This window comes from Pelobates fuscus, chromosome 1, assembly GCF_036172605.1.
Source record: "Pelobates fuscus isolate aPelFus1 chromosome 1, aPelFus1.pri, whole genome shotgun sequence".
Classification (NCBI taxonomy): domain Eukaryota; kingdom Metazoa; phylum Chordata; class Amphibia; order Anura; family Pelobatidae; genus Pelobates; species Pelobates fuscus.
This window is the reverse complement of record NC_086317.1, coordinates 229,488,249-229,500,091: the sequence shown is the minus strand read 5'-3', so window position 1 is coordinate 229,500,091 and position 11,843 is coordinate 229,488,249. Positions and strand designations below refer to the sequence as shown.

The following is an 11,843-nucleotide window of genomic DNA, read 5'->3' as shown; positions in this document are numbered from 1 at the left end:
GGCTACTATTAGAGGTTGACAACCAAGTAAGAAAATTTAGTTTACAGCATTGGGGGGGGGGGGGGGGGGGAGTCAAATTTTGAGGGTGGAGTCTAGTACCAGACTCCACAGGAGAGGGCGAGACATCAGACTACCTAATTCTTAAAAATGTGGTAATTTCCATACCAGTATAAATGTGCATTTGTAACCCTTTCATGTATTTCAGCACAAAGCAGATGCACATTGGTGGAAAGGTATTTTTATATTTTCCTTTTAGAGACTGAGGGAAATGCAAAGTGACAGTAACTTCTATCAGAAACTCTTTCATTATTGCTTCTATCTCTTTACTGATAATAAGGTGGTGGGATGTGACATTATTTTTTTGATGCTCTATAATCATACAAATCTCAAAGGAACACTGGCTAGGGAAATGTGTACCCAGTGGGGTACAGATCTGTACTACCTAACAGACAGACAGTCCTCTCCTTCCCTAATGTTTAGCTTTTTTTTATTTCTCCTTATCCCAAACAAGGGTTACAAAAACAGCACAACAATTGTATCTTAGGTATGCTCACACTTACAAAAGGATTTTTAAAAAGATTGCATTATAAAATATATGTAAAACTACAAAACAATCATAATGGGTTAATAATTAAAAAATAATAATACTTGCATTAACCTAAAAATGTATGTGTGTGTGTGTGTGTGTGTGTGTGTGTGCACTATAGTATATAAAAGATGCATATATTTTGTTTTTATTTTTTTATTACAATTATTTTTTTTGCATAAGCATATGTATAGCTACTAGTTGTGTTATGCTGTTTAAACGGGTATCGTTACTGAAGTTCATTTCTTCATAAACAGACTTTTTGTATGAGACTTACTTTACTTTGCTGTTTTATACTTCAACATTATTGTTTTGTTTTAACGTTTGCGTTAGCTTTATTTCACAATACCACTCATACGAAGAAATGGAAAATGGAAGCGCTAATTTATTTGGATGAATCAAGAATGAGCTAAGGCAGTTCAATCTAACAAAATTGATCCCCACATGATGAGATTCCCGATCAATTAACGCCTAAAACATGTGTTTATAATGAATTGCTATAGTATTGTCCTAATGTGCTAAACACATTATAAAATCTTCACAGTCATATACGCTATGACAATGTACAGCCTTCAAAGTTTAGAGGACTCAATGATGGAGAGTTGTAATATGACAAGGCAGTTATATGAGGATGCAGCCCCCTGTTTATGTATAGTCACAACAAGGAAACTCAAACTTTTCAATTACCATTAGTGAGAACCTCATATTTGCTGTATTATAAACACCTGGGAACTTCACATTCTAGACCCATCATTATATAGCCCATATAAGTGTAAAACTCCATACGCTCTCTCTGCGCAAGACCTGGAAAATTTCCAGTCAATATACTGTGAAGAAAAACGAGGAGCTGGATACGTAGCTGGAAATGAATAGCTAAATAGTAAAATGGTCACCTACACTAAAGTGTACAATGTAGTGACTTAAAAAAAGATTAAAAAAAGACAAATTGCTACCTTGTACTATAATGTAAATTTCATGGCAAGCCAAACTTTAGTGAATTATCCTGCAGGTCTTCTTCAAGTTCTGAAACAAAAGCACCTTGCAAGTGGTCCAAATAACCAGGTCACAGGGAATTACGGATCTTTTCAGAACAGATTTTAGAGCTTTCGTCAAACAACATAATCTTATTAAATACCCCTAACCACCAAACCCCAGGTATTCTCATGCAAAGAGAAAATTCCCAGAAGCCCTGGTTTCGTGATAGCAGTGTCGTAATGAGTATGAGCTAAGATACAAACTTATAAATGACATTGTCTCCATGTGCTTAACTCACTGCATCATTAAACACACCTTAATCTCCGTCCAACTGCAGGTGTTACTTATTTTTCTTTAAACACTCATCCTTTCTTTTATGGAGTAATGTTTGTCTTGGCAATTTTGAATTTGTTGTGCAATAGAAACACAAACATTATAGCAACACCTTCAGTTTTTGTAAAGAGCCTGGAAGCATTTCTAAAGAGAGGAACATTCCTTTCAGTATTTCTAGGATTTAAGGGGACGATATAGATGGACACTACAAACACCCATCATGCAAAACTAAGTGCTGGCTGACCATGGCGCAAGGTGCCAACAAGTGTAATGCCAGTCATTATCTATGGCTGCAATACAGGAAGATATGTATTCTGAGAACCTGAATTGTTTGTAATGGGTGTGAGGCTATACTGGGTATAAAAATACAATGTGTTCGGATTAAACTGGGTCTGATATTTCAAAACAGAAGCTAAGATGGGATAAGTGATTCACGTCCATTGTTACATCTTTTAATTTTAACTTGGATTTATTTTAAAGTGTACTCATAGCCACTAATCCAAATGCACAGCCTGGTATTTTAAGTATTAATAATATATGAACACTTCCTGTTAAAATTTTAATTTTGCAAGCTATTCTCTCATTTGCTTTTTAGCATTGACTACTTGTAGGTTCTCCTCTTTGGTGAAAACATTTGCTCCTACATCTACTTTGAAGAGGTAAGTACACTTGTGGCACCATATAAATAAATATGGCAGTGGACTATATGACTGACTAGAGCGAGAGCCATCTGCAGGTATAGTAAAGGCACTGATGTCATTGTATACACAAGTGGTTGGTGGTGCTGTGAAAAGAGAAACTTGCCTTTCAAGTCAAAAGTCTAGGCCTTTGTACATATGAAAGCAGTTGTCCCACTGAGGCCTTCTAACAAATGCAGTCTCTGGAAAAGACTGCACAGGAGGCTTAGCATGAGCCCTGGGAGTTGTGGGGATTGTGAATATAAAAATGACAATGCATTATTAATGTGAATTGCAAGATTGATGTGAATATCATGTGTTTTTTGGCAATATATATTTACCAGTGACCATAACTAAATAAATAATAATAATGTAAAAAAAAAAAAAAAATATATATATATATATATATATATACATAGATACATACATACACACATACACACATACACACACACACACACATTACAGAATCAGTAGTATAATGGATACACAAATTTATTTTATATGAGGGCACTGAAAAGGGCCCACCACACCCAACCTAAAAGAAGAAAGCCACTCAGGTCTGTTATACCTGAATGGTAATTGATTGTGTGTCCTGAAGTACGTACATAAGTAATTAACTACAACATATATTTGTTTCCATTTAAATATATGGAGATTTATATTCAGTTACTGTAAACACACAAACACACATACATATATATATATAAACAAACACAAAACTACATAGATACATACACATATAGATCATATATTATATATGCAATATATATATATATATATCACTCGATTTATCTGAAAGTTTGAAAGTATCCTAGCTCTAGAACTCCATTAAAACGCATAAATAATTATTTGTATTTTGACTCTGTATTTCTATTTGTTTTTTGTATATTGTTTTTATTTCAAAACATATTCAGAGGGAGTATATGAAATTGCAATATACATCCAAAATGTACAGTGAACTCATGAATAAGCCTTCCAGCAGAGTTGGAAGAGTATCTTTGCTAAGGGGTAACAGCCCCTTCACTTCTGATGATGGTACATGTGCACAGGAGTGGTATATGTCCATACTACAACCCCTCGTATACATGTCTATCTCCAGTTTAATAAACAAAAGAAATTAATATTTTATTCTGGTGCATAACTTCATTGTTATGTTACTAATTTTAGGTTTCCCATTTGTGTAATAAACAAGGATCAACAACGATACTGTAGTTTTGTCATTGAATAATGTGCTATTTATTCATTCATTCATTTACGTGTTACTTTTCAGAACACAGAGCACATACAGATTCTGATGGTGAGCTGTTTGCAAATAATTTAATTGTAAAGGGGTTAATCAAACAGTAGTTTAGACACCAGTACCCTACTTTCTTCTTTAATTTGTAGTTCACATTTTATTGTATCTGTCCTTCATAAATGTAAACCCAAAGTATATATATATATATATATATATATATATATATATATATTAATTACTTATATGTAAAGTCCTTGATTTTACTATTAATATTAACCTATGCTATTAAAAATCACATTTTGGGAATCGATGCATACACAGAGTGCATTTTTTGTTGCTGGAGTTTTTTTTTAGGTTAAACAGAATCCTTTCTCTCACTCTCTCTAGTTGAACCCTATTCAGTGTGCTTTCTGTAAGCCCTTTAATTCCCTCTCCATAGTTACCATTTGGATGCTCACAAATATGTTCCTTCACAAAGACAAGGCCATATTCTTCAGAATGGCCAATCTGGACACTTTTAACCAACTTTTACTGCCTGTCCCTGTTACACCATAACAGCTAGTCTTTCTTTAGACAGGGTTCCAGCCATATCCCCCAGCTTTTGATGTCTACAAATTAGGATAACTGTAAAAAGAAACCAAGGAATTTTTGGAGTTGGTCATAATGACATCAGACGGGAAGCAACATACTTGTATTTTTTTTCTTACAAGCAGGGTCAAACAGGGTATAGCACGGAAAAATGCAGGAATTGATGCTGTGTTTGAAGAACAAGAAAATACACCAGGCTGCAGGTTACTAGAGTCTGTACTTCCAGGTATCTGGAAATAAAAAGAAACCAGAAAAAAAACCTAACTAATAATGATTTTATACCTTTGAAATTGTGCAAACGTCAAATTCAAAGTTGCAGACATCACAATCAGAGGCTAAAAGTAAAACATAGAGATATGTCATTACACCATAAAAATGTGTGTGTGTGTATATATATATATATATATATATATATATATTTATAATCAGTTGGAATATGTGCGTGAATTTTAAATATATATGAATATGAATTGAACAGTGTGTGTGTGTGTGTGTGTGTGTGTGTGTGATGCATATGCATATGGAATAAATCATATTGAAAACTCTGTGATCTCTTTAATGCATATCTATTTATCTTAGCCACTGGTTCTAAATTGTTTCCAGACAAGTGCCACTAGTATTAAATTATTCCAGCCAAGCATACTCAATATCAACCTTTTATCCAACAAGTACCCCTAACAACAATTGCTCCCAACAAAATTCCATGAAAGTAGTATGAGATTTAACTACAATTTAGGTACCACACACAGTCTTACAATTCTTTAAAACTACAGTGTACAATAACACAAGTTAAGCAGATCAATAAAACAGAATAGCGTAAAAACTACAAAGTACATGAAAAGAACTAAAACAAGGGAATAGGGTCTCCCCCGGGGAAGGGGGTGCAGTCACAGATGGCATGATATAAAATGGAGTAAATAACAAGGAACATATCAATACTTAGCCAAAGGGTTGTTTAGCTAGTGTTCCTGCATGTTATGGAAGATGATGATGTATGATGAAGAAGGGAAGTAATTAGATAGATAGATAGATAGATAGATAGATATTTTAGGTGCGGAATTTTATTATGAAGGTCTACTGTCATCATTTAAACTTCATAAAGAAACCGGATTACACCTGTCACAGTTTGTGAGTGTGTGAGTGTTTCCATGTTCACAAGCGCGTGTGTTTGTTTGTGTATAAGTGCGTGTTAGTAACATGTGCCGGTTTCATAAAACTTTTATAAACGTAAGGCATGGAGACAATTTGGAAAGCACTAGCCGCCCCTCTGGCAGCCCATAGGTTAAACACATTTTTTAAATCAAGTACATTGCTAGTTCATCATAATTTAATGTATTATTTTACCAAGTGCCTCCCTTCTGCAAAATGAGCTGCTTGGCACTTAGATAGCAATGCTTAGATTTTAAAGAGGTGCTAATGAGAATCCCATATCCAATAATGCTGTTTGAACATAATAAAGTTTTCTTGTGTATATAATTACCAGACATGTATCTTTAGATATAGCTACACCACGTTCACATAATCTTGTTGCATGTAAATATGAAAAGATTATTAGCAGCATGATGCATTTTGCTTGGCATTAGTTTCACTAAGACCAAACTGAATGAGCATCATAAACGTAAACAAAACAGGAATTATGAAGAGATAATTGCTTCTACAGTCTGCAGTTTACAATGTGATTTAATGAAAATGAAATAGGAAATTCTTAACATAATGTGTGTGTGTGTGTGTGTGTGTGTGTGTATAACTATAAAGGTGTATATATATATATATATATATATATATATATATATAGTATATATATATATATTGTGTAAACATGTCAAAGCATAATAAAATATTCTTGAATAAAAATATGCATAAGTAAATTCACAGATTTTAGCAAAATCACTGTATATATTGTGTAACATTACACATATCTAGAAAAGCAATGTATGAAATAGGTGCAATACCCTTTTACATTTACTTGTTCTAAGTAACTTTTCCCATATGCTCCCCCCCATCCCCTCCCCCCCATGAGAAAGTCTAAAATACTGTCATCTTCACCAGTATAAATGAATAAATAAAATCCAGCCTAGTAAATCAGAAATCCTACTTCCAAATGCCTTGAAAATAAACAAAGAATAAAAGGTAGAGTGTTGATTATCCAATATCCAAAGTAATACATGACTTGTTTTCATTAAGATAAACAAAAAAATAAACAGTATACTGAAAACTGTCAAATAAAATGGCAATACTATAATAAAAAAAAAGGCTAGGAAATTAAGAAGTAACAGGACTTACCAAAAGTGTCTGCTTGGCATAAGGATCTAGAATAGAAATACAATGTTATTTTCTTTTGAGGTTAAAGAGAGTCTGGAGTTTTGTGGGCTGGGTGTCAGATATATAAAGATGAAGGGTGCATGCAGTCAGTAGTGGGGTGCAAGATCTGTGTTGAATGGGCTAGGAATGTGCATGAGGGATCTGATTGTGTGAATGCGTTCAGCTCTCCTCTTGCTATGTGTATGGCAGCTGCTCTGCAATTCATACAACTGGTAATTTGCAGTTAGGGCAAAACGTGAACAGAAAAACAATCAGAAATCAGTTCAGGGAGAGAGAGGGAGAGAGGGAGAGAAATGGGCATCAGTGTCTAATTGACTTTGAAAGGCACCAAAATGCAGTTTTATTTCTTAAATAACACCCAGCCTAGTAAATAGTTTGTTTTTTCATGCCCTGATAGATGCAAGAGGATTAAAATTTAATTCAAAATAATTAGTTGCAGTTATTGGAGTGCCTTTGTAATTATGTTATTTTGATTTAACGACTTTTGGAGACTAGGCGAGGGAAGAAAAGACTCAGAGCCTGGAAAATAATAGTGATTCTTCCAGTATTTCAAATACTGTCAGCAAACGCTTCTCCTTTATTAGATCGTCAGAGGAAGCCCTCATTAGAACACAGAATATTTCATTTTTGCGTCTCTGAACTTTCACAAGGCACAGACACAAATAAACTGGTTTACTGTTTGCTGAATAAACCTGCTATAAAACAAACACGCTTTCAGCTAAATAGGCACTAGTATGATTTTTTTTAATTTATTTTTTTTATTATTTTTTTTTACAGTTAATATTGAGAATAAATAAAATAAATAAATAAAAATTCACTCATCTAGTAAATTCTTCAGACTTAACTACAGGTCACGCTATGCAGCATTGTTATATGATTTAAGTTAATTATAGGTTTGTAATATTACTTACTGACTTAATAGAGCTGTATTCGATTTTATTTAAAAAAAAAAAAAAAATGTATCCCACTCAAAACAAGAGCGTTTTAATTTCAATTAAACCACAAAGTGTAAAAAAACAGATTAAAACAAATTCATGTGTATCACAGCATTGATGCACATCTCATGGAAATTGTTTTTATGATAGAGTGTTTGATTAGTGAGAATGACAATTGTTTTCCCCCTGCAATTGCTAAACTCGAGAACCACCTAATATGTGATTTGCTTTAATTTCTATTTTTTTTTCAAAACCCCATAATAAGGAACTTATCAATCAAAAACTTCTGTTTCCCATGCACCTGATCCTATCATCTCAGCTTACTTTTTTGCAAGTTTAAACCAAAAGCAAGTAGAATTTGGATTATATTAGATTTTATTTATTTATTTTCCCTTTTTTTCCCTATCGACCCCCAAACCTACTTTCCCAAATCCTTACTTTATTCGCAATTTCTGGGCTGTGTCCCCGTTCTAGGTGGCAAGGTAGATCGGATGGTGTTCTCGCGTAGATTGGTTATCAAATAATCTTTTTTTTTTTTTCTCCCGTGCTCTTAATCTTGTATAACCCGAAATTAGATCATGCACAATTAACATAGTGAGTGAACAGCCCCCTTTACACTGAATGCTCTTAATTAGCCGTGATCAAGTATCATAATAATAGGAATTAATAATGCATAATTCTAGCCAAACCTGCATATCTCCTATACAGAAAGTCCAATGTAAAAAAAAAAAGGCAAGCAATATTCCCAGTAATGTATTTCTATGTAAAGAACGAAAAATACACTCCTGACTCCCCCACGTGGTTGTTTGCAAAACAGCATGAATGAATGCTGCTAACCAATGGAGGATAGCAGCAAAGGGGCAATCTACCGCAAGTGTCCTATCAGGAGGAAGAAAGGAACCAATCGAGACGGAGGGCGTGAGGCTGAGATGTCAATCAGATGAGCAGAAGCCAATGTGGAAGCTGGGGGCGGCCGCTCACCACCGGGCTGGAGCGAGGTTCTAAAGCACAGAAAGCTGGGAAGTTAAGCCAGTTAAGGAGTAGGAGCCATGGCTGCAACTGCTCAGTATCTACCCAGGAATAACACCTTGCCTTCCAACCCTCTGATGCATCCGGACTCCGATAGGATGCACCAGGGTACTACCTACAGAGAGGTGCAGAAGATGATGCACCAAGAGTACCTTCAAGGCTTGGCCAACAACGCTGGTCACCCAATGAGCCTCACTCACCACCAGTGGTTGCCCAATCCCACCAGCGACTGGGGCAGCGGATCCCACCTAGGTGGGCAAACAGAGCATGGCAAAGGAGGAGTACAGAGCAGCAGGGAGGACCTAAGCAGCAGCTTTCATCACCACAGGTCTCACCTGGTCCACCAGCAGACACCCAGTAGCCATGCTTGGGCACAAAGTGGCGGACACCACCTTTCTCCGATGTCCCCAAGCTCCAACAGCCACCAGCCTCTCATCTACTCCCAGTCATCCTACACGAATCTCAACGGCATGCTGGGGCCACAGGCATCCACTTTACACCACAGCATGAGAGACCCTTTGCACGAAGACCCTGGGGTCCACGACACTCATGTGGAGTCACCACCACAGCATCTTAACCACCACCAAGATCACTCAGATGAAGACGCCCCCAGCTCCGACGACCTGGAACAGTTTGCCAAGCAGTTCAAACAGAGAAGGATCAAGCTGGGCTTCACCCAGGCAGATGTTGGCTTAGCCCTGGGCACCCTCTATGGCAATGTCTTCTCCCAGACCACAATTTGCAGATTTGAAGCTTTGCAGCTAAGCTTTAAGAACATGTGCAAGCTGAAACCCCTCCTAAACAAGTGGCTGGAGGAGACAGACTCAACTACTGGAAGCCCCACCAACCTGGACAAGATCGCTGCCCAGGGCAGGAAAAGAAAGAAGAGGACCTCAATAGAAGTCGGGGTGAAGGGGGCCCTGGAGAACCATTTCCTAAAATGCCCTAAACCCTCAGCCCATGAGATCACAAGCCTGGCAGACAGTCTCCAGTTGGAAAAGGAGGTGGTGAGAGTTTGGTTTTGCAACAGAAGGCAGAAAGAGAAAAGGATGACCCCAGCAGGGGTTCCACACCCCCCCATGGAGGATGTGTATTCGCAAGCAGAGACCCCTCCACTCCATCACACACTGCAGACCTCTGTACAATGACTAAGAAATATATGAGGGGACCTGAGGGGGTGGGGATGAAGTAAGTACTTTTGGATTTTACAAAAGAAAAAATAGTTGCGGGACCCTTAGGAAAAGACTGGAGGACCTTTCACCAGAAGATTAAATTAATACCATACCACAATAAAAAACCCCTTCCCAACTATCTTTGGTACACATCAACACATCTAATGTTCTTGTTCCTTCCTGAAGGTAAAATGAGAAGGGGTGGGGGGTAATTTATTGATCAGAATATCGGGGATAAGGTCAAATCATAAGAACTGTGAATATTTTTTATTATTATTAATGTAAATCCTCATTCTCAAAAGACGTTGGCAGCTTTGAATGGAAATATGTGTTATTTATTAATTAGACTATTAACCCCCGAACTTCAATGAAAGTTGTGTCACAAACAATGGTTATTATTAAACCCATGTTAGAAAAAAATAAAATAATTATTTATTTGGTTTCCACGGACAAAATCCAACCCATTACCTGTGTGTATAATACAAAAAATTACACATCCAAAGTTTATTTTTCTCCCCTCTGCTTAATTTGTTTTGTTTTTGTTTTTTCTATTTTTTTTTCTACTATTTCATATCTAAAATAAGACTACTAATGTCATACTAATGAATTTAGAAAAACCTCTATTTCCAACAAAATTAACATGTCCAAACAAGCACTGGAACTATATTGCTAAATATTAATTAATGAGGTACTTGAATTATTTAGTCTCCTTATTAATTACCATAGTTTTATTACTGTTTCTAAGGCCAAAATGTCAATACACTGTTTAAGGTTAAATACTCTAGCTTGCTATCTAACTCTAACTGCCCACTTAGATGATAAATTTATCAATTAACTGCCTTGATATCTTTTAGTACAATATAACAAAACAACACAAATCAGATCTCCAAAGGTTTTCCAATATATTGTGTATTCTGTAAAAAGGGGAGATATACAGGAAAAGATCAAAAATACATACATATTCCATTATAAAGCAAATAAACTTTAAAAAAGATTTTTACTTAATGACGTTGTAAATATGTGTTATATGTATACATATGTATGTTTTTTGAAAGTTGTGTATGTTTTGTTTATTTTTTTTTTCATTCTACACACTTTTGTACACTAACTAATTTGAAGAGAATATTTTAATATTATTTCCAGAAAACCTGACCCTTTCTATTTATTTTCTCGATTTTTGTTTTTGGAGTTTGGCTCTGTAAATTACTTTGCAATATATTATATTTTTTTTTTTTTCGGTTTGGTGAATTGTTTGTAACTTTTACAAATGTAGATTTGCAATTTACTTTTTATATTTATGTTAAAGTAATATTGTATTACTTACATAAAAAGGAACCCCTTTAAAAAGCCTCATGTCTTTTTTTAATATATATATCTATATACATCTATATATTTAAATCACTCAAGGTGTTGATTTTGAATACAAATTCGACACAGGAATGTGTTTTTTCAAATGAAATACATTTTAAATGTATTTGTGTGAATACAATTTTTGTTGCCCAAACATGAAGTGATATGAATGTTTAATTTAAAAAATTGAGAAGAGGAGTGGAGAGTTTCATATTTTGCAAATACAGTTTCTATCCTAATTATTTTTCTACTTCTTTTCTTTTAATTGTCAGTTGATTTTGTTATCATGTGGACTAAGAGACACAGGAAAACAAAATCCTCTGACAAATTAAATAAAATAATGTATATAGTTAGAGGACATTAAGCCGGTAACATTAATTTATTTTTTCTATGTTTGTTCATAAAAGTTATTTGCAAACCATGTACCTACCGACTCTGTTCTTGAAAGAAAAAACCCATGAACCTCAACTCAACTTTTTATCATTTGACTTCATAGAGTGATCAAATAAAATGCTTAAAATTATATTTTTGTATGTCTGTAGTATTCTTTCTTTAATCATATATGTCTATGCATAGGGAATATTAGGACAAATCTGATGCATATGATATTTGGTGTATTAAAGTGAGGATAACGAA

At 35.1% G+C, this 11,843-nt stretch overlaps 1 protein-coding gene and 1 long non-coding RNA gene across 2 annotated transcripts; one reads left to right on the top strand and one right to left on the bottom strand.

The window, feature by feature from the left end:
- Window positions 1-1,294: 1,294 nt before the first annotated feature.
- On the bottom strand, window positions 1,295-6,879 carry LOC134592213 (uncharacterized). Its single transcript, XR_010088876.1, has 3 exons — window positions 6,683-6,879; window positions 4,682-4,734; window positions 1,295-1,413 (listed from the first exon to the last, which is right to left on the bottom strand). It is a non-coding gene; the product is annotated as an uncharacterized LOC134592213 (long non-coding RNA).
- A 1,819-nt stretch (window positions 6,880-8,698) lies between these two features.
- POU3F1 (POU class 3 homeobox 1) lies at window positions 8,699-11,204 on the top strand. The gene has a single exon (XM_063444504.1). The coding sequence runs from the start codon at window positions 8,706-8,708 to the stop codon at window positions 9,831-9,833; it is 1,128 nt and encodes a 375-aa protein (XP_063300574.1). The 5' UTR covers window positions 8,699-8,705; the 3' UTR covers window positions 9,834-11,204.
- The last annotated feature ends 639 nt before the right edge of the window (window positions 11,205-11,843 follow it).